Source organism: Pangasianodon hypophthalmus, chromosome 9 (genome assembly GCF_027358585.1).
Source record: "Pangasianodon hypophthalmus isolate fPanHyp1 chromosome 9, fPanHyp1.pri, whole genome shotgun sequence".
NCBI classification, from domain to species: domain Eukaryota; kingdom Metazoa; phylum Chordata; class Actinopteri; order Siluriformes; family Pangasiidae; genus Pangasianodon; species Pangasianodon hypophthalmus.
In genome coordinates this window covers 29,690,685-29,717,210 of record NC_069718.1, presented here as the reverse complement: position 1 = coordinate 29,717,210, position 26,526 = coordinate 29,690,685, and the positions used below count along the sequence as shown (strand labels likewise).

Sequence of the window (26,526 nt, the reverse complement as noted above, 5' to 3'; positions counted from 1 at the left end):
TCTCTCTCTCTCTCTCTCTCACACACACACACACACACACAATTTCTGTATGCAATATTCAGTGCTAAAGTGATGCTCTTAGACTAGTATATCTAGTTTAGTGTGTGTGTGTATGTGTGTGTATATGTGTGTACCTCAGTTTCTCCAGTGTACAGTGTGGATTCTCCAGTCCAGCAGAGAGCAGCTTCACTCCTGAATCCTGCAGTTTATTGTGACTCAGGTCCAGTTCTCTCAGACTGGAGGAGTTTGAGCTGAGAACTGAGGACAGAACTCTACAGCTTTCCTCTGTCAGATTACACTCACGCAGCCTGGAAGACAAATGATGAAATGTTTGATTTATTTATCTGAATGTGAAATGAGATGTTTCCATCAGTTGGGAAATAAACTGTCTACCTGAACACAAGATTCTAATGTGACTAACAGCATAGGCACTATTTTCACCAGCACACTAGACACTGTTGCCGCCATTCGATTAAAAAAGGTCAGAGATAAAACACCTGCACCATGGTACAATAGTCATACTCACGCCCTCAAGAGAGCAACCCGTAACCTCGAGCGAAAGTGTAGAAAAACTAAATTAGAAGTTTTTAGAATTGCGTATAAAGACAGTATGTCTAGCTCTAGACAGGCTCTAAAAGCTGCTAGAGCCGAGCATCTGAGCAAACTGATAGCAATAAACCAAAACAATCCCAGATTCTTATTTAGTACAGTGGCTAGACTAACAAAACATCAGATATCTGAAGAGAGTATTCCATTACAGTTTAGTAGTTAGGACTTTATGAATTTCTTCACAGAAAAAATTGATAGTATCAGGAACAAAATACTGGATGTTCAACCTTTGAGAACATCCTGTGATCTAGTCCAGCCTAAAGCTCCACATTTAGTGCTAAAATGCTTTACAGGTATAGGACAGGAAGAGCTTTATAAACTTATCAGCACGGCTAATTCAACAACTTGTTTGTTAGATCCAATCCCAACTAGATTGCTGAAAAAAGTGATACATACAGCTGGAGAGCCTCTTCTCAACATTATTAATTCCTTGTTATATTTAGGTCACGTCCCAAAACCTCTCAGCTTAGCAGTTATTAAGCCTCTTCTTAAGAAACCTAAACTAGACCCTAATGAATTATCAAATTACAGACCAATTTCAATCCTTCCGTTTATATCTAAAATATTAGAAAAGGTTGTGTCTGCTCAATTATGCTCCTTCTTACAGGAAAACAATATCCTCGAAGAATTTTAGTCAGGTTTCAGGCCCCATCATAGCACAGAAACTGCGCTAGTAAAAATCACAAATGACTTGTTTTTAGCTTCGGACCAAGGCTGCATCTTAATATTAGTCTTACTTGATCTTAGTGCTGCATTCGACACTATAGATCATAACATTCTCGTAGATCGCTTACAAAATCACACAGGTATTCAGGGACAGGCATTAAAATGGTTTAGATCCTACCTGTCTGATCGATACCATTCTGTAGATTTAAATGGAGAACTATCCAGTGTAATGCCAGTGAAATATGGGGTTCCACAAGGATCAGTTTTAGGACCTCTGCTGTTCTCAGTTTACATGCTTCCCTTGGGTAACATCATTAGAAGACATGGGATTAGTTTCCATTGTTATGCTGACGATTCCCAGTTATACATCTCATCAAAACCAGATGAAACAAATAAATTGTCTAGATTAACCGAGTGTGTTAAAGATATAAAATCTGGATGACTGATAATTTTCTATTACTAAATCCTGATAAGAGAGAAATATTACCTATTGGTCCAAAAACCAGTACACAAAAGCTCTTACAATTCAACTTGCATTTAGAAGGATGTTCTATTACTACTAGCTCAATAGTGAAAGACCTGGGCGTAATATTAGACAGCAGCTTGTCTTTTGAAAATCATATTTCTAATAAAACAGCCTTCTTCCACCTTAGAAACATTGCCAAGCTTAGGAACATTTTATCTGTATCTGATGCAGAAAAGCTAGTTGCATTCATGACCTCCAGACTGGACTATTGTAATGCACTGGTTGTCCTGCATCTTCAGTAAACAAGCTACAGTTAGTCCAGAATGCAGCTGCCAGAGTTCTTACTAGGTCAAGAAAAGATGATCACATAACCCTAATATTATCATCCCTGCACTGGCTACCTGTTAAGTTTAGAATTGATTATAAACTAGCACTACTTACGTACAAGGCTCTAAATGGATTAGCTCCCACGTATCTAGCCAGTCTTCTAACACGTCACAATCCACCACGCTCCTTAAGATCTCAATACTCTGGACTTCTGGTAGTTCCCAGAATATCAAAGTCTACAAAAGGGGGTAGAGCATTTTCGTATTTAGCTCCTAAACTTTGGAATAGCCTTCCTGACAGTGTTTTGGGCTCAAACACAGTCTCCCAGTTCAAACGTAGATTAAAGACATATATCTTTAGCCAGGCATACACTTAACACATAACACACACCATAACCTTGTACTTCAGTACATCTGATTAATTGCAAATTATGACTTAGGGCTTACTAATATTATGAACAGCAGCTATGCTAATTCCTTTCCACCTGTTTCCCTTCTTCTACACATCCCGAGGCACATAGAGATAGTGCCAGCTCCAGTAGACGAGGTCAACCCTACGAGGATCCTGAGGCATCCGGAGATGGACCTGCTCCAGCTGGTTTCTCCCTCGTGAGGATTTGGGTGTTCAAAGCAACGCTGCCAACCCTATGTGGACTTTGAGGAAGACAACAACCTCCACATTAATATATACATAAATGCAGAAAGGACATTGTTCATATCACACTCTCCCAGTGTCACCCAAATGAGGATGGGTTCCATTTTGAGTCTGGTTCCTCTCAAGGTTTCTTCATCATATCATCTAAGGGAGTTTTTCCTTGCCACAGTTGCCTCAGTCGCCTCAGGCTTGCTCACTAGGGATAGTTTTGTCTAACATCTAGGACTGTTTGCATGTTTTTGTTTCTATTTGCATGCTTTTTGTTTCTTATGTTCTGTAAAGCTGCTTTGAGACAATGTTCATTGTTAAAAGCGCTATACAAATAAAATTGAATTGAATTGAATTAGAGGGTCATCTGGATTATCAAAATGAATATTAAAGTCTCCAACAATTAATGCTTTGTCTAAAGAAACAACCAGGTTAGAGATGAAATCCGCAAATTCATATAGGAATTCCGAATACTGCCCTGGGGTCTGTAAATAATAATTAGTGGAATCACCTGGGTAGACTTATTTTTAGTGGCTACGTATGTTATGTTAGTATAAAGAACTTCAAATGCGTTGAATTTATGACTAGTTTTTTGTGTGACGCCTAGATTATCATTATAAATGACTGCGATGCCTCCTCCTCTGCCAGTTAGATGGGGCTGATGTATGTAACTAACCCGGGAGGACTAGCTTTACTTAATGCTACAAACTCGTTTGTTTTAATCCACGTTTAGGTTAAACACAGTACATCAAACTCCTGATCAGTAATGGTTTCATTAACAATAAGCGCTTTAGACACAAAAGATCTAATATTCAACAGTCCTAGCTTCAGTTCAACGGTACTGGCTATGCATTCGTTTTGATTTAATTTTATGTTAATTAGGTTACTAAAACAAACTGTCTGAGTACCTCATGCACTGGTCAGAAGTCTCCTGCCTCTGCTCTACACACACTTTGCACCCAAGGAGGCTGCTGCAGCATGTAGCAAACATAGACTCTACCATGAGACCTGAATAAAACAAATGACAGACACAATGCCAGCAAAGTACACAAAATCAAGATAAACATGTTTTTATAACAAGAACACATACTTGACATGGCCACAGTTAAGTAAGTACATATATACAACCATATGAAAAGATTCTCAGATGTACAGCCATCTGAGAAACTCATATTTAAAGCTACTTACAGTGGAAATGAAAAGTCTACACACCCCTGTTAAAATGGCAGGTTTTTGTGGTGTAACAAAATGAAACCAAGATAAATCATGTCAGAACTTTTTTCCACCATCAATGTGAAATTACATTTCTGGTGTGTGTGTGTGTGTGTGTGAGCTGGATTGGTGCAGGTGGTGATAAAAGACTTTTCCTACAGGAGGAGATTGAGTTGGTATCTAGCTTCTCTGCCACTGATAAGCCTCGACCCTGTAGGCTGCCTGTGTGTCCTGTTCATGTGCTCAGGCCTGTGGGAACACGCCAGTGTGACCATGTAGTTATGCTCAGTACATTTTAATAAAGTTTTTTTTTTTTTTTTTTTTTTTTTTGATACTGCAGTGTTAAATAAAGATATCATTTGTATGTGTATCCATGTCTTTGTGTCCGTTTACTGAAAGATGAACTTGTGTGCCCCTTTCTGGGCGATGGGGTTCATTTCCCTGTATAAGAGGGTGGCGTAGTCACACTGCACGACTAACAGCATTGTCTACATGCCTGAAAAGAAAAGAAAAAGAAAAGACTCCAAAACGCTCCTATATGCCACTTCACCTAAAAGAGTCGTTTGGAAGAATCGACTCCTCCTTCATGAACGGCACATCTCCAGATTCTACACTGGGATTGGCATTTATAACCTTAACACGCTGGCTTTGCTTCTTTAGTGGTTTCTATTTTTATTAAAATGTATTTCATCCTAATTTTCTGCTCTTCAACTTGTGAAAAACACATAAAGTACAAAGTATTGAACTATTGATTGATTCGTTCTTTCGTATTCAAATTTTTCTTTCAAATCTCCATATAGGTGTTTAGAAATGGGACTATTTGTCTCGCTCTTCCTCTCTTCTTGCTCCATGTCTTTATGGCACTTATCCAGACTGCGTTTCTCTGTACAGCGGCCCGTTTTTACAGAATGCAACCTTAATCCCTAGCTCTATTGCATTCAGTCCTCCTTTTTCTTTTCATCTGAATAAAACTATCCTCGTTGGGACTTCTCTGTTGCTTCCCCAGATAAAATGTACACACATTTTGTTCAACGGATTTGACTTTTATCGTCTGATGGAAAAACAGTGGCTAAGAATAGTCATTTGGATAAAACGAAGGGCTTTATTATTTGAATTCTGCTTTTCTAGTTGAAAGCTTTCCATAAGCAGATCTCTTTATTTCTTTGTTAGACGCAGTTCTTGCTCCTTGTAGTCTTTGGTGGGTTTGAATTTTCTGCAAAAGAGGACTGATTGCAAGGACATAAAGGGCAAAGCTTAAAGGACAACCTTGTTTAACACCCCTACGGATCTCAAATTCATCACTCAGCTGACCATTAACATTTATCTGGACATTTGATTTGGCCTAGAATAACTTTATAATCATGATGAAGCCTAGAAAAAATAATGAAATGCCTCATCACACACCAGAAGTCTTCTCCTAAAATGAAGTCCAAAGCTTTCTTCTGATCCAGAGCAACAGTAAAGACTTCTCTGTCAGAAACATTTGGACTCAGATCTCTTCCACATCTTAGGTTGTCCCACATGTACCTTCCTTTTCTAGCGCAAGTTTGCTCTATTTCTAGCATTTTATCCACCTTTTCATTCAGAAGATTTGCAATGACTTTAGCAAGGATTTTATAGTCAATATTCATTCAACTTATTTGCCTCCGGGTGTCCAGATCATCTTTATCATCACCTTTGTTTATAGATGAGAGAGATAATCCAGTGCTAAAAAGACTTGAATGGAGCTGATTGTATGCCTTCATTCTATAAAGAGACTAGCAGATCTGCTATTTCATTGATACACACTTTATACAAGTCGACAGGTAGACCATCGGGCCCTGGGCTTTTCCCATCATTCATCTGTGACACTGCACTTATTATTTCCTTCAATTCATTCTATCTAATTGGGTTAGCTAGTAGTTTAATATTAGAATTTAGTGTGGGACAAGTCTGTAAAAAACTCACCATTTACTACTCCTCTATGCTGGTTTATGATGATGAATCTTGGCACCTTTTCAAGATTAAATATCTTTTATCTTTCTCCTAAATGATCTTTAATACCTTTAACATACTTCATTTCTTTACGGCTTTTTAATAGTTTTATGACTTTTTGAATATTTGCTATGTGCTCTGTGTCTAGTCCTACCTGTAATTGGACATTTAATACAATTTCATCATTTCTTTATTTTCATTTATCTTTGATTTCACTTTGTGGAACTTGTCTTCCTCACCTGAGCTGCTTTTCTGTTTGGTTTGAAGCTCAGTATACTGTGAAACAAGACTGTTCTAAGACTGCTCATTTTTTAAGCTTCAATGAGATAGAATTTCTCAGCTGTTTCCCCCCTCTCCTGTCTCTATAATAAATAAATGTGAATAACTGACCTAAAAAAACTGCACTGGAAAGAAAATAACAAAAAAAATAGAATAAAGTATAAATATAATAAAATCTATCCAAAAAAGAAAAAGCAGTCGAGTCTCTTTATATGTAAACATTTACAGTTCCAAAATTAAATTTCTTTTCCAAAATGCAATTCCAATCTTCTCTGCTTGTTACAGGATCCGATATCCGATGTGTTTTCTCCGATATCTGATCCATCATTTTGTTTTTGCTGGTATCGGCCCGGTACTGATACTGGGTATGGGATCAGTGCTGTCTCTACTTCAAACCCTGTTTTTCACTCTCTGTAATGAAATATTAGTATTGAGTTGTACAACGCAGTCATACACTCGTCTTCTAAATGTATTTCTAATCTGTGGTGTGCTCAGTGTGTGTGGAGTTTACACACCTGTCAGTTTTAACACACAGAAGAAATCTCTCTCACCTGAATCTGCGAGTGTGAATGATGAAGCTCTCAAAGTAGAAATGAACAAACCTTCAGCAGTCCTAATGAAAAAATCTGTACCGTCTCTGTGACATCACCATCATCACCATACTGCAAAATTCTACAATTCTAATTATTTCTAATTATTTCAACTTATTTGTACTAAATTTAAGAATTTGTGTAAACTCTCTTCAGTAAATATTAAACTTTACATGATAACTATCATAATTTACCTCATAACTACAGAAACATAGTAAATAACTAAACTTATCAATGTTAATAGGCAGAAATGAGGCTTGATGTCCCACAGTAAACACTATGAAGTCTCATGAGGATAAATAAATCAAAAACACCTTTATTTTTTGCTTATTTGCTTATATATCCTATACATGGTGTTGTAAATTGCCAATATACTGCATGAATGTGTACAGGTGTTCCTAATAAAGTGGACAGTGAGTGTATACAACATGTATACTAAACTGTATTAAAAGACAGGAATGCATACAGTGCATGTACTTAAACGTTTTCAGGTTTTCTGCAGTTTTTTTTTTTAAATCTAAATATCTTAAACAGTCAAACTTAGATGCAGTGATACATGTTACTTTCTAGTTCAGCTCTTTCACTTGTTTTATCACATGAGCTTACTTACACTCATATACATGTTTACTGTAATTAGCTGGTGTGAGATTACAGAATAATGAATCCTGGCATGTTGTGAACTGATCACCAGAGAAGAACATTATTAATCTCTTAACATCATCATAATGATTATTAGCAGGAAGGAAGGCAGAGTTTTATTTCACGCTTCTGTTCTTCATGAGACTCTCTGTGATGAAAAATCAGTACAATCTGATATCACCAGAGAAGCTGCTTCTACATTCTTCAGCTGCTTTTACATTCTTCAGCTTCAGGTGTTCATTGTAGTCATGTGTACAGGAAGTGATGTCATGCTCAGTGATGTGAGCTTACATTTTGAATTCAAGACAAATTTTCATGTAGAATCAGATCATGTGTGTGTTTCTGTACTGAAATGAGGTACCAGTGCAGGAACCATTCTGTACTTTTCACCAGAAAATATCTAGTTATTGTTCATCAAAAACTGTTCAAGTCTGGGACAAGAACCCTGCTGGTCTGGACCCAAGGAACCGGTCAGATAGAAGTGAGGTCATTTTATCACTATAACAACAAATCAAGCAAACACCTGTTACCATGGTTACCATTAAACACAGATTAGCAAACAAAGAACAGAGGTTTGAAAATCATTTTAGAAGAAAAAAAATTAAATCAATATCACAACTGTGAATCAATCATCTGTGGAGAAACGAATGTTAGATAAAAATAAGGAGCTAAAAATAAGCTATAAACAGCTACAACACATGGATGTGTATTTGTGTAATCAGTGTGATGATGTGATGATATCTCTGTGTTGTGTGTAGACGCTGAAGGATTTGACTTTGGATTGTAAAATATGTTATTAAAGCCTGAAGTAACTTGTAGCTGAGTGGATAAAAGGATGTGATCAGTCACGGTTACTGTTATGGAACTTGAATGTGAATGATTCAGCTCCCAAACTGCTGGAAATGTGGGACGGGTTCTAACGCTTCACCAAAACTGCTTTATCCTGGAAAAGAGGTTTGAGGTGAGACTCCTGTCATACGCCAGTCCTGGTGAGTTTATCATCCTTAATGCTGAAAGACAGAGAAGAGCATCAGTGTGAACAAACATCATCAGTATAAACACCAACACACAAAGCGAAAATATTATACAGTACACAGTGAATATTTTTCAGTATCATACAATACAGTACAGTAAAGAGGCAGTAAGTCAGTAACTCACTGTAGTGTCTCCAGTTTACAGTGTGGATCCTTCAGTAGATCAGAGAGCAGCTTTTCTCCTGATTCTCCTGGATTATTACCGTACAGATCCAGTTCTCTTAGGTGTGATGAGTTTGACCTCAGAGCTGAAGCCACAGCAGCACAACCTTCATCTGTAATACTGCAGCACCACATCCTGCAAGAAAGAAAACCTTCTCACACTTAACACACTCAGTTTTAGCATTGAAAACATGAACTACACAAAATCTTTATATACAGTACATTTACTCTCCATCTCACACACACAACAGTGAAAATGTATCAGATCACTATGTAACCCCATTAAAATATAGTGTGTACATGTTCATGCATATACAGTTTTGTTAAAAATGTAGTTCATATACGCACTTGGAAACACACTCATACACATAACGCAGTTTGTAAGTAAGGTTTAGTTCATGAAACTTGGTGGGGATAAAAACTTTTGTTTCATTCGTTTTAAGATAACTTCATTGTGTTGTTTAAAAAGAGAGTGGAAAAGTACAAACCTGGCCAGAGTGGATAAAAGGGGGGTTGCCTAGCAACGTGCGTGATTCTGATTGGTTATTTGGATAGCGGTTAATCAGCGAGGAGAACGGGAAAAGAAAAAAGGGGAAAAAACTTTAAAACTTAATTTAACTTACAGTTAACTTACTTACTACTTACTAGTTACGAACTGATTAGAAGGAGGGAGCTGCTGTTTCTACATGAAGTTTGCACACAGTGTATTACCTAGCTGACTAGCCTAGTTAGCTAGTCGAACTGCTAGCCTGTTGTTCAGCTCACACAGCTACACACTACTGGCTGCTGTTCACCTGTTTTCCCCTGGGAGTCGCTGAGGAGAACCAGATAGCGCTCTGAGCTACCGGGTAACGCTCAGGGTTCCTCTGGCACCGCTGGATAAACGCCTGTGGACGAGTAACACGGAGCGATGCAGGTGCTAACTTCAGAAACGTCGAGCACGTAAAAGCCCAGAAAGCCGTAAAGACCAGGTACCTTTGCAGTCAGTAGAGTCATTGCTCTTCTTAGAGTGAAGAGGCCATTTCAGTCTGGGCCACACCGCACCCCAGCCACCTCACAGCCCTGCAGCTTTTGTTTTGTTTATGCATTTTCAATTTGCCAGTCTGAGTGAGAGCGTGGGCTAAGGATAGCGCGCTTGAGTAAATAATTAACTGTTAGCCGGTACGACATATTGGCTGCTTGGTTTGTTATTAAGTTAATATGATTCGGGATTACTGTATGAGAAAGTAAATATTTTATACAGATGAGTTATTTTAATTTATTTTGTCTTCATTTAGCAAGTGAACATTTTGGTTGGTGAATATTCAGTGAATGTGTTGTATTTTATATACTGGCACAAGTACAGATAGCAAAACGAGGCATTTACTTCTAGCAGTAAGTTTCCCTCACTGACACTGAAATACAGTAAGCTACAAGTAGGAGTCCAAGAGATCATATTCCTTCATCTACCATAATTTAGGAACCAACAAAGTGAGTTACGAACCCGAAGCTCTGCTCTCGCAGCAACAGGGAGAAAAAAGGGCTACAACTACAATTAAAATTACCACAGATGAAAACTGGATGTTGTTGCGTTTATTAACTCACTCTCTCTCACTCTCTCTCTCTCTCTGTGTGTGTGTGTGAGATAACAGATTCTGATAGCGTGTCCAGTGAACTTTTCTGATCTTTCCGGAATGTAACAAACACAAAAGCTAAAGTAAATCTGATCAAATGTTATTATGTGGCTGTTGTTGTCAACGGTAAATAACAGTGTCTTGATTTGGGAAAGACGTTGTTGTTCTGAAACATAGTTAGCTTTTTTACTCAGTCACATTAGATAGAAGATAGAAAGCTTTCCAGAAAGTTCTACAGGACATCTGGTTCAGGAGTTGAATAAAGTTATATAATAAGACAAACCAAACAAACGAATGAATCAATGAATTACAATAAATATCTTATAATTTGTGTATGAAATGTTGTCTTTTTGCAGAAGCCTGATTTGTTCATTGTTTTTCAGAGCATAGTGATTCACATGAAAAACCGTCTGGTACAGACCACGCCCACTTCCTGTTTAAACCCGAATACAAAAACAGTTTGTGCACTAAACAGATACTGATAATAGCATTGTGTTACACCTCTAGCAGCGATCCTCTGGTACAGACCACACCCACTTGTATATCTCTCTCACACACACACACACAATTTCTGTATGCAATATTTAGTGATAAAGCGATACTCCCAGATTATAGTATCTCTAGTTTAGTGTATGTGTGTGGGTGTGTGGGATATCCGTCAGGCACCTTTACTAAATATATTTAAAAAGCAGCTTAAACACATTATTTTTTACCTTGCCTTTTAATTAAAAAACCACTATTTATCTCTTAATGATCTACTCAATACTTTGTTTGATTACATATATTCATTTCTTAATGGGTTTAATATTTTATTTATTTTACTTTCTTTACCTATTATCTTCTATTTATCCATTTCAGTGAGTACAAAATGCAGCTGCTCAGCTTCTAACACAAACTAAAGAGAGACCATATTACTCCTATTGTGCAGGAACTGCACTGGTTACCTGTGACATCCAGAATCGAATTTAAAGTGCTCTTATTAGTTTTAAAACTCTTAATGGCATTGCACCTGTGTATTTAGCAGAATGCGTGATGGATTTCACCCCAAATCATTTTTTAACATCAACAAATGCTGGCTTCCTTAAGGTGAATTTTAATAAGAAGCATCTCGGTGAAACTGCTTTTAGTGTCGCTGCTCCCAGGATGTGGAACTCACTCCCAGCGTATATCCATCAGACACCTTCACTAAATATATTTAAAAAGCAGCTTAAATACATTTATTTACCTTGCCTTTTAATTAGTCCTCTTGATTTTATGCTTAAAACCACTATTTATCTCTTAATGATCTACTCGATACTTTGTTTGATTACATATATTTATTTCTTAATGACCTTTTAGGTTTTAATATTTTATTTTCAGGTTGTGTAGCATTATTATTAGGAATTGATATTTATTACCATACTTAATGTTTGTGTGTGTGTGTGTGTGTACCTCACTTTCTCCAGTGTACAGTGTGGATTCTCCAGTCCAGCTGAGAGCAGCTTCACTCCTGAATCCTGCAGTTTATTGTCACTCAGGTCCAGTTCTCTCAGACTGGAGGAGTTTGAGCTGAGAACTGAGGACAGAACTCTACAGCTTTCCTCTGTCAGATTACACCCACACAGCCTGGAAGAGACATGATGAAATATCAGAACACTGATCTCAAACACACAAACACAGCCATAATACAGCTAAAGTTTAACATGTAACAGAAATGTCAGTGTGTTTCTCTCACACACAGAAATCAGAGGACAGGACACCACATCAGCACATTTACAGGAGCAGGGACGTCTTTCTGCACTCCACAATCTCTCAGCTACAGTTTATTATAAGACCATTAGGTCATGTACATAACACACACATGTGAGAGCGAGCAGCCTACAAACACTACACTCTGATCTGTGTTCAGGTTTCTACAACCAACACTGCAGATATAGTGCATTTTATTACAGAAAATAAAGAATTATAGAACTGTACACTACCAGTTAATAACATGCCAGTACTAGTGGTACTTTACAGTGAGTTACATGTTGAATTTCATAGAGACTCTGTATCAGCAATGTAGTAAAAGCCAGTTCTTGGCAGCTGATTTATGTCACTAAGGTCAGCGCTAGGAGCTACTAGCAGTGTGCTAGTAAACAAAGGCTCCTGAGTGGAGCAACAGAAGAGTGTTCATCCTATTTTCCAGAGATCTTGAGTTTAAATCCTGATGATGCCGCAGCCATCAGTGGCCTGGAGTCCAAGTGAGCAAGTGAGTCCCTGCTCTCAGGGAGGGAGGGGAGGCATACTCTCTCTCCCCTATCAATCACAGTGATACTAACTGATCATGGGCGTCTGTGAGCTCATGCATATGGAAGTGGGCAGATACCGCTTTCCTCCAAGTGTGTTATGTTGCATGAGCAGTTTGAAAAGATGCGGTTGGCGTCACTTGTGTGGGAAGTTGGTAGAGGACAGGGTCGTATGACTGGACTGGAGGGAGGGAATCAGCCATGACTACATTAGGGAGAAAATGTGGGGGAAAAAAACAAGCATGGAGGAGCAGGACAGAGTGAAACTCCCCACAACACTGTGTTACACAGAACAAAAGATGAGGAACTTGTACCTAAAAGTTACATGAAGGGAAATAGTGTTTTTATATTTACTTTTTACATTTTGTATTCATATTTTGTTTTTCGTGCTCTTATTTGTGATAGTTCTGTTCAATGTCACTTTCAAATAAAAGGAGAAAAGAAAACGTGCCTTTCACTGGTGTTTAGTTCAGAGATGTGTTTACATTTATATTTATTCATTTAGCAAGCTTTTTAGTTCTTAAATGCATGTAGTTATTTTGTACAGACACTTTTTTCATCAGTTATACAGAATATAGTGTTATATGTATATATGTAGCCGGGTCAGCAATAGGTCCAAAATCATTGGCAGTGAGACGGTAAAGACTCTGCTGAATTGTCAGTGTTGTAGCAGTCGCATCCTTCATCAGAGGTGCCATTCCTTTAAGAGCTTACACGCGAGACGGAGTGGTCGCTAATGTATGACGTCACACACTTGCGACGGCGCAAAAGCTCCAAGTCCGACACGTGCGAACGTGTGTGCTAAGTTGAAGGCCTGATTGTGATTACCTCTGGATACTGTCACCACGCTGAAGGAAGCATGGGGCCGCGGGACGGCGTGAGTGTCCAATTATATTGTATATGCTTTCATATTTGTTTATTTAAAAGGTTTTGTTTATTTTTGCACTTTTGTCTGTCTCAAGAGGGGAGAAAAGCATTTGTACATGAGCCATTGAGTGTGAGTGATGACCCGTGTTGGCGAGTCGCCATTTTGAAGGTAAGTTGGTTCATACTGTAAGCTGTTTTTGAATGTATTTTGTAACGTAATTTTGAAATGTGTATGCACTTTTGACTCAGTGGTTGTTCTTGTCTGGTAGGAAAAGCCACTACTGTTGTTTTGGTTCTGTTTATGTTTATGGTTATCCTGTCATAGGCCCCAAAGATTGCGCTGTATGGGGGTCACTTGTTACTGTTGGGAACTCCAAGTTTTAACTAAATTAATGCTAACTCCCACCCGGGTTAGTCGGGGAATAAAGACCCACAAAATGATAAGAGCGTTGTGTGTGGTCCCTCCTTTAACACCTGACTACATATATATTTAAACAAATTTTCAAGATGTGAAATGATCCATATCGTGATACAAGATTTTGTCCATATCACTCAGTCCTCAGTACAGACATAATGTGTTAGTGTAAAATGTGTTTATTTAAACATGATTAGAGTAACGATTAATCCAAGTATTAATCCAAACAGTGCAGTTCAGTGTTACTTTAAAATAACAAACCATGTAGTAATACATTTAAAAAGACATTCCTCTGATCGGTCATATTTCCTCAAATCAAACTCATCCAGTTGCTGTTCTGAGTTCAGTAACACAAACACCAGAGCTGACCCCTGAGCAGGAAAGAGTCTGCTTCCCCTGAGACGACTGTAATCTCCTCTGTTCAGGAAAGGTTGAACTTCCTGCACTAGAGAATGAGCATTCAGTTCATTCAGACTATGGAACAGGTTGATGGATTTCTCTGGAGATGGATTCTTCCTGATCTTATCTTTGATGTACTTGACGTACATTTCCTGTTCGCTGTGAGAGCTGCTTCCTGTCTGTGGCATTAAGCCTCGTAAGAGAGTCTGATTGAACTCCAGGGAGACACCCAGAAGGAAGCAGAGAAACAGATCCAGGTGTCCATTTTCACTCTGTAAGGCCTTGTCCACTGCACTCCTGAGAAAATCAAACATGTTTGGATTTCTGAAAAGATCAGACAGATCTGTGGTTTGTTGTTCTGTTACATTTCTGCTGATGAAGCAGAGAAATGAGTATAAAGCAGCCAGAAACTCCTGAACACTCAGATGTACAAAGCTGAACACCTTCCCCAGGTGAAGCCCAAACTCCTCTCTGAAGATTTGGGCACACACTCCTGAGTACACTGATACTTCTCTGACATCAATGCCACACTCTCTCAGGTCTTCCTCATAGAAGATCAGGTTTCACTCACATTATTTTTCACACAAGTCCCCCTAACCACTTCCCAATAAATTGTTAACTTCCTTTTCTCTTTCCTTTTCCTAGTAGCCACACATACACACAGAGTCCTACCTTCACTCTGCTGGATGCCGGCACTGCTGCTGTGGAAACTGTGGCAGGGCTCCGAGTATCCAGGCGGGAAGCCGGGCGGTGGGTTCGGGTAGCCTGGATATGGGTATGGCTGCCCACCTGTAGACCACGGGTTGGGACCCGCTGGAAGCAGAGGGGCGAGAGTGTCTTGCTCTGAACCACCACCACTACATCCGTCATTCAGGTTCAGAGAGGCCATGTCTGGAAGCCAAAAAAAGGTAATATTAAAATTAAAAATAGTAATACTATTCTAATAGTATATGTTACTGAATGTTTGATGAGGTATATATGTGCTATCTACCACAGTGCAAATAAGTCCTAAAGCTAGATGTACTTTGGCACAGATCTCCAAATGTATAGTAGCACTGTTCAGAGAAGGTGATCTTATTGACAGTGCGTCTCAGGTAGCCATGTTTCAACAAACTGCTGGCGTATTTTCGGGCATCTAACCGGTCCTTGAAGCCTTCCACCCGTGAATACAGCCAGTCTACCACATCAGCACCTAACAAATACAAACACCAAAATGTACGTTTATTCATATTGATGCATCTGAAACCATGAGCGCTTTTTACAGTGCAGACTGTGTAACTTTGTAAGTATAATTAGGACAGTCACAGTCAAACCACTCCCCCTAGTGGCGATAAAGTTAAATGCATAGAGAGCTTTCTCAAAGATGACCACGCCCAGAGAAATCTTACTGATCCTGTCCACTCCTGCAATTATTTCTATTTGTGTCCATTCTCAATATTTTTCTAATGAGCTTTGTTGGTCTAGTTGCCTAAATATAAAGAAATAAGCTGCTTAAACACAAGACTAACTTATTTCATGTGCAACACTTAGACTACAAGCCAGCAATGCAAATGAAACCCCCTTAAATGCGAAAGGAAAGGAGAAGGGAAAAAAGAAACTCAGTAGCAGTAAATATCACTGTGCTGAGTTCATTCATGTGAATTTAATCCCACAAATTCACAAACATTAGTGTGATCCAATATCTGTATAGCAGCTGTAACAACAGACAGCTACACAGATTAGCCGTAGAAATCCAGATGCAGATTCAAAAATAGAAAATAAGAGGTTGGTCTGTGGTTCAACTAACACAGGGCAACAGGACATTACTAAAAAGTCCCAGGATCTACCTTACATTACATACTTGCATCCTGCCCCGCCTGCATGAGAGTAAAAACATCCTTCGCCTGCAATTTTGTGTCCGGATGCTTTTGGATCTCACTCAATGATCTCACCAAATCTGTAGTCCAAAAAAAAAAAAAAAAAAGGTGTTATTTCCGTCCACACATTGTTCCCAAACTCACCAAGGACAGCATTTGCTATTGTGATCTTAAGCCACATCCGGTCTCTGATCTCACGATCTGAATCAGGCAGCTGCATAACCTTTACTATTGTGGCCAGAAAATGGTCTTTAAATTGGCATTTTAACATGATTTGGGACTTAACTGAACTTATGAGATCCAATAACAACGCATCTTAACCTGTGCAATAAAAGATAAAGACATAACGTTCGATTATTGCGTCCCAGTGGAGCAATTGAGCAGAAAATGACTCCTGGGTCTGAGGAAAAAGCATTCAGCAGAAGTCAGTAAGGGTGCCAGTGTAAGTACAGTCAGAGTGCACTGATAAGGAGATTCAGTGTTACAACTCACCCAGGCTTGGAGACGATTTCCCGCAGAATTCTTACAGCATCATCATTACTCATGTTCTCAAAGTTCACATCATTCACCTGCACAAGAGCCACTTTGTTTCAGTAATAAACTTCTTGATGTTCAAAACTGGTACACTAAAAATGAGTGAGTGTTTAGAGATACAGATCTGTTCCCATGAGACGGTGTGTATTTATTGCAGGTGAATGGAAAAGTAACTCACCTCTCGTCTTTCTTTAAGTCCTGTTTTCCAGACACACTCATGTTGGAGGTCATGTCTCCTTCTCCAGATTACAGCAGGACACACGTTTACTTCACTCCAACATCGGTGTGTTAAATCAAACCCTGTATCAGCACAGAGTTCACTTACAGGAAATAGTCACGGTATCAAGCCCTAAAACAACCTGTGTACATTAAACCTTCAGTACAAACCCACAAAACTCTTCTGCATCTAGTGTCACTTCAGTGTGTTTATATATTATAGCTTTAGATTTAGATACTCACTGTGTTTTTACTGCTGAAATGGTTTATTTTCACCTCATCACAAAATGAAGCTGCTGAGTTTCACTTTCACTGACACTGTCTACCTGGCTTATTCTGCAGAGCAGGAAGGGCAGTGATGCAGATAGGTAATATCATTAATACACACACACACACACACACACACACACACCCCTTGCCACAGAAAATTTTTGCTGGTTTAGTTATCAATGATGGATTGACCTTCTCAAAATAAATCAATAGCATTTTTAGATTTCTATAAATACACAGGGTTGTGCTGGGAAAATATTTCATGATCCCTTCTCACAGCTCTATCAGTAAGACTTCAGCCATTTCTCAATATGAGTTCTTATACGTTCTTGCGTCCTTGTGTTCTCGTTCTACGTCATCATCCAACGCCAAAGTTTAATTCCAATACTCAAGAACGCAAGTACCGAGGACGCATGAAATTACCCAGATGTGTTCTTGATATCGAGGATGCATCGGATGCAGACACGAGCGCACCGAACCCACTTGAAAAGTCTTTTTAACCACAATAACAACAAAAGATTGAGATATATATGAGGTTGTTCAAAAGTCGACTTTATCCCTCAGAAGTGTTTTAATGAAACTACACTAGCTTCCATCCTGAGGTAACGGTTAACTCATTAGCTTAGTTTTTAGTTAACACGAGGTTGCAGTTGCAAACAGAGAGCTTACAACATTAAAACATGCTTAAATAACTTTTGGTTAATCAGCCAGTTAACAGTAAATCTATTAAGCAGCTGAAAAATATTACTTAGGGAGCACTGAAGAGATGATGGTCCTGTCCCACTATAATAGAAATGTTCTGGGAGAGTCCATTGCGCAAACAGGAAGAGCTCAGCACATCTCAATTCTCGCAAAGATACGTTCTATATCCTCCTGACTTTCTGAGTTCCTTCTTCCTTCTGGCAAGCCCGGCCTTCACCAGAGTGCAAGTCCATTCGTTGCATTCTTAGAATTGAGAAACAGCCTTCTTCTCCTAGGGCTGATGGGATCTCCTTTTTCCACAGGCAGGGAGCTCCCACTTCTGCAGGGGGTCACACAATATCACAACTTTCATTATGATATCAATGAACCAATAAACAAACATATAAAAGAATCATTTAAATACATATTCATGTAAACATCCCACATTGATATAATCTTTGGAAATTCCATCTGTAGTTTAGTTTCTTTTGCAGCATTTCTATATACCTAACATCCACATGTTTGATCTGCTCCACCACCATCACCTGGTATGAAGTTCAGGAATTTTCTAACAAAAAATGTTGTTAATGCTCCAACTCTGTTTTGGCTCCTGAGGCCTGCTGTACGAAGCTGGTTTCAGTGGATACTCAGGTAAGTCTGCATTTCATTTGAGCAAACTCTGGTTTTTCGGTCTCAACAAGGTGAATTGGTTTTTTATCAGGTTTCATCACCATGGTAACGTACACTGAAGGGCAAACCTGCTCTGGAGCAAAGTGAGAGAACTCTGACGTGTGAAAATTAACCCTTTAGTGTTTATAGTGATGCTTCACAGTGTGAGGAGAATCCTCTGGAGCTCAAATAATAAGAAGGACACATCGAAGGGAAAGAGTTTTTAGGGACAGACACAATCCCCTGGATTTTTTTCTTTCTTTTTGTGGTTAGTGTGGGTTTAAATTCCTCATATTTCTGCATAATCATTTCTTGCTCTTCAGCCGGAAGTCTGCTCACCTGCTTTTTTCCATCTTGAACGCTATTGGCTGTTATGTGCACGCGCTCGCTGAGTGAACACTGATTCAGGGTTAAAACTGAGAAAGTTGATAACCAGCGTCATGAAACCTGTTAACCTTCACTAACCCGGTTACATTGTTTTTTTTTTTTTTCAACTCAAAACATCCTCTGCAGCTCTGAGTTTGTTCAACTCGCTTCGTGCAACAGGCCTCTGCACTGTTTTTTTTTTTTTTTTTGGTGGGTAAACCGGCAGTGACGCAACAAGTTTGCACTTTATTAGTTACACCTGAACACCTGCTCATTATCCAATAACAAAACCAGAACACAAATAATAAAGATCTTTCTATTATCCAAGCTTTTATCTTTAGACAGGAATTGAGGTTAATGAACAATTCTGCTAAGGACAATGGTAAGAAAATGGGGCCTTGTGGAGATGTTGGGATTTCTATTGGTGATGAACCGAGAACTCATCCCAGGAAGACTTTTAGTCATTAACTGCTTTTATAAGAACCAAAACATGAGAATTATTAATGTGTAAACCCCTCAGATAGAGCTGGTAAAGTGAGAATATTTTATAAATTATAGGAAGTGTTAAATGTGGGATATAATATTATTTCATGTGGAGATTTCAATCCCATTACACGTGAAAAGGATAAATTCCCCAATACAAACACATCAATATCCAGAGAAGGGAAACTACTCCAAAAGGTTTGTGAAACACATGAACTGAAAGAGTCTTTTAGACAGAAATTCCCTCAGGACATTGGTTTCACCGTTTTGACTCAAAAATAATAATAATAAGAGACAGAATGTGCAGCTCTAAACCATCCGAGTAGCACATTACAGACCTGATCACTCAGTAGCCTCGGATCACTGATCTGTGAAAGTGAAGCTAATGATGGAGTCACACGGCAAGAGAAGCTTCTGGAAACTAAATCCCACATGTTTACTACATAAAGAAACTACAGACCAACTGGCAAAAGAAATTCAACCAATAAAACTATTAAAAGATTTAATGAAATGTGGGAAGTTTAAAAAAAAACACATAATAACCTTCTTTAAAGGAAAATGTAAGTCACTTAACAAAGCAAAGAAGGACTAGCACAGCAAACTTCTCTCAGAATCTGCTGAACTTCAGTCTAAACAGAATAGAAATGTGGAGGAAGATGATTGTGTGTAGAAAATGAAATGGGAGTTAACAAAGCTAAAGGAGGATTTCTTCTGAAACGTTCAGTTGCAAGCTGGCCTGGACACGACCTCCACCGGAAAGCCACAGAATGGTATTAAAGACTGAGAAACCGCAGGGAAAAGAGGAGCATAAAGGCCCTCAGAGAGAATGATGGAAATATAATCGAGGATGAGGAAGAGAAAAGAGAAAGAACTCTACAGAAATGCCAAGATGCCCCATGGAGAAGAAATGCAATGCCAAAGAGAATTTCAGATTTTCTATCTCCATGGCCAACTTTAAAAACTAGTGGCATGCAGCATTGAGGAGAGCCAATAGATGGAAAAGAAACGCTAGAAGCAATAGTGCAGTTAAAGGAGGGGAAAAGTCCGGGAGCTGATGGGCTTCCAGCTGAGTTTTCCAAAGCTGCAGTTAAACACATTGCACATCTCCTAACTGACTTCTACAACCAAGCCATAAAGGGAGGGATTTGAAATGAATCTCTGTAGCAGTGTGTTATGACACTAAGATTTAAGAAAGGTGAGCCATATGAGCTGGAGAACTGGAGGCAGATAAGTCTCATGAATATCGATTCTAAAATACTCGCTAAAATCCTCATCAACCGCATGAATCACGCATTAAACTAAAGAATGGAAAGAGAGCAGACTTGTGCAATTAAAGGAAGATAGATGTGGGACAATCCTGCAAAAAGAAGAGATTTTAAAGACACTAAGCAATGCCATCTCCCAGCTGAGACGCTTTTTAAACTAATCTTAAATGAACTAAAAAGACAAAGGACAATGGAGCGAAGATCTAAAAATAAATCTCCATGGTCTTTATTAAAAATATGATCTCTGGAAATATTTAAGGGAAATAACTATGTAGATATAATCATATGATTGGACTATGTTGTAAATAGTTATTTTTGTATATTTAAAAGTTTGTAATGTTGAAGAATTACTGCAACAAATTGTGAAATTTTTAAACTGTGTAAATGTTGAAGAGTTATTGTAACAAATTGTGAATTATTCAATAAAGTTTGATTTAAAAACGCAGAACCGGCATTTTAATTTTATTTCTTTATTCATTCATTCACTCGTTTATTTCATTATATAGCGTTTTTAACAATGGACTTTTTATCACAAACCAGTTGTTACAGACATCCGGATATAAAAAGTAAATATAAACCTTTTTTTAACATTTCCATGTCAAGTGCTGAGAGGCATGAAGATATGATCTTAATAATAATAATAATAATAATAATAATACTAGTAAAGAGTAGAGGAGAGGCGTGTGTTGGAGTTGTTATGGCAGAATAATCCAGTGCACAGTAATAAGGCTGATGAGCTCTGTGTCTGTGGGAAGGACACAAGACCTACCGGCTGTTTGAGGCGGCGCTGCGTGTTGTGCTGGATGGAGCTTGACTGCCCTCGTGTGGCCAAACCCAGGAACTGCAATTTCCCACAATCACTATTCTGTTATTATAAGCATTTTATGGAGGTGTTTATAAGTCTACACTTGTAGTAGTTAGCCAAGAGACAACAACTCCAACACACGCACCTTCTCAACTCTTTATTATTATTATTATTATTATTATTATTATTATTATTATTACTATACTTAATAATAATAATAATAATAATAATAATAATTTAATGCCATCTGAACTGCATTCAGCTGCTATTTGTACCTCCACTGTAATATAAATTACAACTGAGTCTATGGATTTCTGCTTAAGGTGCAGTATTTGGATATTGGGATGGTGGTTGTGTGTTGTGTTGTCTGTGATGTGTGTGTGTAAACTGAGTTGAATGTATCGTGTTGTGACCAAACACCAAGAAAAAATCCTAATAATGTCAAAGTATATGGCAAATAAATTATTCTGATAACAACAACATCAACACTACTACTACTAATACTAATACTAATAATAATAATAATAATGAGTCACTATGATTAACACTATTCCATGCTATGAGGCAAACAGAGTTTTTGTGTAGTGAGTGAAGTGTGTTGTGCTGGATGGATCTTGGTTACTCTCGTGTGGCCACATTTCCAAACTTGACTCTCTGCATTTGCAGTAAATAATTTGGTTCAAATAATGAATTGATTTAATAAATGAAATGTATGAATGCATGTTGGTCTTTATTTGGGGTTTAATCAGAATAATTTCATTGATGACAGCTGTATGATAATTACTTTTGAACATGAGATTGAATTATTGTAACTTTTATTTTCCTATTTTTCCCTGAAATGTTTCTGATGGTTTTTCAATTAATTTTCGTAAATTGTAATTCCACTTTAAGGGTGGAAAAAGTTCCGATATGATTTATCCTGGTTTAATTTTTTTTATATCCATTGTAAGAAGGTTTAAATATGAGTTTCTCAGGTGGCTGTACATCCGAGAATCTTTTCATATGGTTGTATATATGAACTTACTTACCTGTGGCCATGTCAAGTATGTGTTCTTGTTATAAAAACATGTTTATCTTGATTTTCTCGATGGGAAAAGTCAGGTGTTAGATGGAGAACTTGTGCATTTTCCTGTAGATGGCAGTAAAGACTCTGAAATCTAATTCAATGCTTTTCAAACCTCATCTCAAACGATATTGCCCAAGTCCTTATAGCAACCGTTACATCTGTGGAAGAAAGTAGAGAAAAAACAAAGAAGAAAAGTAAAAAGTAAAAGTAAAAGTGGGAAGGACATGCCAAGCTGGGACTATTCGCAGGGCATGGGTGCTTGGTAAGGCGTGGCACTTGCCCATTTCAGGAGAGACCACTTTGCGCTGCCTTAATCAAACACCGAGAGATGAAAGAAAACAGAAGCTGTTTATGGAGCAGATAATCACTACACTTTTCGATCATGGTATATTTAAAAAAAAAACTAACTAACTAAATAAATAAATCCTCTAAACAATTGTACACACTAAAAAAGATGTGTAGTAATGAATATTTCACTATGATCTAATTATTATTTCATATTTATTACAACATCTTAAAAATCACAATTAGAAATCATGTTTTTAAATGTTTTGTTATTGTTTTTGTTTGTTTGCCGAGGTGCATTATGGGAGAATTCCAAAGTTCCATTGCATCCTGTACGTGTCTCTTAGTTCAATGCTTTGTTCTTTATGTGTTTTTCACAAGCTGAAGAGCAGAAAATTAGGATGAAATAAATAATTTAATAAAAATAGAAACCACAAAAGAAGCAAAGCCAGCGTGTTAAGGTTATAAATGCCAATCCCAGTGTAGACTCTGGAGATGTGCCGTTCATGAAGGAGGAGTCGATTCTTCCAAACGACTCTTTTAGGTGAAGTGGCATATAGGAGCGTTTTGGAGTCTTTTCTTTTTCTTTTCTTTTCAGGCATGTAGACAATGCTGTTAGTCGTGCAGTGGAAGTGAGTGGAAATGGTTTGGTGTAAAGCTTTTTCCAGCATCTGAGCTGTTGGTGAACGGTGAGTTTACTTGTGTAAAAACTTTCCACAAGGCAGAGGCTGCTAATGAAAATAAAGGTGTGTGTTGTAAAGGACAGTGTTTTAGTAAAAGGTTAGTGTTTGCAGACTTTAACAGTGGGAGCACACATTCAGCACAGTGGAAGATCTCAGGCAGTGAGATCTTTAAAAAAAAAAATAAAAGCTGTAATAATGTAATGTAAAGTAATACTCTAATGCATTTATCTACATCAGTAGGCTACTATATAAAACTAGCACTTTAGCTTCCTGGTCCCTCTTGAGTTTTAGATAATAACTCAGTCTAAAATCCACTATGGCCAAAGCAGGAATAAAAGATGGAGGGAATGGGACAAAAACTAACATCCCCTTTTCATTTCAGATTTAAATATTTTATTTCAGCATGCTAGTTTAAAGCCATGTTACATATCAATCTATGTAAAGTGAATATTGTTGTTAGAGGAGCTGAGGTAAGCTCAGGCTGGAACAATCAGTTCTATAATGTACAGGGTTTTAAAAGGAGTCATTTAGCCCCAAACAGAACATAAAGTGGTAATGCGGCCTCCTCCCCAGCCCTGCAACAATACACAGAGGCACACAGGCTTTCTCATTCTCTCTTTCACCCACACTGATAGACCAACTAAATCTCATGAACTGAAGTGGGCGGATCATGACAGTGAAATAACCAATGAGCATGATGCCTTTTTATTAAATCCTTACATACATGTACATAATAACACACTTTAAACAGGGAACTCGACCATCCAGACAACAATCCTGGCAGCCAGGAGCCGAGGACCCGATGATACACAGTACACAAATTCACACACACACACACACACACACACACACACACACACACACACACACACACACACACACACAGATTTACACACACATACTATAACATCGCTTATTCTATAGTATATGTGAAACGAACCTCTAAAACCCATGGATTGTTATTCAGTTATTCATTTTAAAACATATCATTTAGTAACTCATTTGAATTATTCAGTAATTATGGTTAAACTAAACTTTTTACAGAATTAAGGAACATTTTACCCAAATAATAATGACTTTATAGAAATGTCTAAATATTTCTATAATTACACAGCAGTGCAGTATCAGACTTTATAACATAAAGGCCTTGTGTATGTAAATGTCAGATTAACCCTTGTATGGTGTTCGGGTCTGTGGGACCCGTTTTCATTTTTTATCAAAAGAAAAATGATACGATTAATTATTTTTTCAAACTCAGACTCACTGGCCTTGGCTCATTTTCTGTGAAGAACATATATCAGAACACATTTTCAATGACCACTCACTGTACACCCCCCCTACACATTTATATTACATACAGGATGTTCGGGTCCACTGGACCCGGGGCTAATAAAAGTGTGGAAATTGTAGGTCCTGTGTACCTACACTGTCCTCCTTCTGTCTGGACCTGCTGTTAGTATGTGTGTGTGTGTGTGTGTGTGTGAGAGAGAGAGTGAGTTTTGTGTTTCCCCGCACAGGGTTGCAACATTTTTGCAAAATTCAAGCACTGATATCTGTGTGCTCTCACATTCCCGCACATTTTACCCTCTGTCTTGCAGGAACAAATCTTTATTTGCTCATACTCTATCCCAGCTGCAAATTGGGGGAGTGACACAATAAATATAGCTTTGCCAGTGTGGTTCCTTATCACAACTGATCAAGATGGCCAAAAGATTATCTGCTCAGAGGGTCTTGCAATTGATTTTGGAAGAGAGAGAAGCTTTTGAGGATGATGTAAAGGAAGAGGTTTCAGAATGTGAGGGTCACATTTCTGAAAATTCAGAGTGTGACAGTGACTTTGAAGAAGAGGAGATTGAGCATCAGCTAGTTCCAAAATGAAGACTAGCCCCAGGACCAGCCCATCAGCAGCCAGCCCCAGGACCAGCCCATCAGCAGCCAGACCCAGGACCAGCCCATCAGCAGCCAGACCCAGGACCAGCCTGTAAGCAGCCAGCTCCAGGACCAGAACAAGCCCATCAGCAGCTAGCAAGTGAAGAAATATGGATGTCAAAAAATTGTGAAATTGAATGGTCTTCTTGCCCAAGAAATGAGCCACCCAGCATGGCTGCCAATGTGATAAGGATGCAGCCAGGGCCAACACGGATGGCAGTTTCTCATGTGCAGGACTTCAAGTCTTCTTTTGAGCTTTTCATCCCAGATTCCATCCAGAAAATTATTCTGGATTGCACTAATTTAGAAGGAAGGCGTGTTTTTGGAGAGAGAGGTGGAAGAAGATGGACCAAACCCATTTACATGCCTACTTTGGGGTTCTTATCCTTGCTGGAGTTTTCATTTCCAAAGGGGAATCCACAGAATCCCTGTGGGATGCAGAAACTGGCAGAGAACTTTTCCGTGCAACATGGACAAGCTGGGGACTGGCTACAGCTGCAAAAGGAGGACCCTACGCTGGCCGCTCTTGATATTCTTTGACATCTTGGAACATGTGGTCTTCTCTGGATTTGAGGTGCAACTCACCAGTGCCTTTCCCAGAGTGGGAGAGAAAGAGGCATCTCCTCTGGAGCTTCCCTCTGTTCCACTCTGGGTTCAGTGCCATCCAGATGACAAAGGCATTGTGTGCTGAGATGTCCAAAGAATATCAACAGCGGCCAGTGTAGGGTTTTTCTGTCCATATTGTGTTTTTCTGTCCATCGTGGGTCCACACACTTCACAATATGCATGCATCAAGTGCAAGAAGTACATATGCAACGCACACACAGTACAACTCTCCCCCTCATGTGTTGTATAGGCTGGTATGAAAAAGCAATGTGTTCAGTGGGGCTAATGTGTTGTCTAGACTGACATGGTTCCTGTATGTGTTCAGCTTGTGTTGTGTAAACTGACCTGAATGGGTTAAATTTCTAATGAAGATCAAATAAATAAGAATCAATAGTTATGAAAAACCTTGCTTCATTTGTAAATTTGTTGAATTTTTTTCCTCATATCTTGATTATAATTGATTTTCATTTTTTTTTATTACATTTTATTAAAAAACAAACAAAAAACGAGTAGCAATTTAATTCATAAATGTGGTCTAACAAAGGTAAAGGGCAAATATTAACCATATATGTTGTTTATATTGCTTGCAATTGGGATGAAGTAAACATCTGTTGAGTTTTTTAACATAAAATTGTTTGATTGTGTTGAATT

At 38.4% G+C, this 26,526-nt stretch overlaps 1 protein-coding gene across 2 annotated transcripts; it reads right to left on the bottom strand.

Annotated features, from left to right (window-relative positions):
• Positions 1-14,347: 14,347 nt before the first annotated feature.
• Positions 14,348-17,150, bottom strand: LOC128318782 (segment polarity protein dishevelled homolog DVL-1-like). 2 transcript variants are annotated; one of them, XM_053236649.1, is made up of 4 exons: positions 17,011-17,150; positions 15,186-16,851; positions 14,834-15,052; positions 14,348-14,458 (listed from the first exon to the last, which is right to left on the bottom strand). In XM_053236649.1, exons 2-4 carry the CDS (start codon positions 15,388-15,390, stop codon positions 14,349-14,351), a joined length of 534 nt encoding a protein of 177 aa, XP_053092624.1. In that variant the 5' UTR covers positions 15,391-16,851; positions 17,011-17,150; the 3' UTR covers position 14,348. The 2 variants fall into 2 exon arrangements, with proteins under 2 accessions (XP_053092624.1, XP_053092623.1); XM_053236648.1 differs by lacking the exon at positions 17,011-17,150 and having other exon boundaries at positions 15,186-17,004.
• Between the last annotated feature and the right edge of the window lie 9,376 nt (positions 17,151-26,526).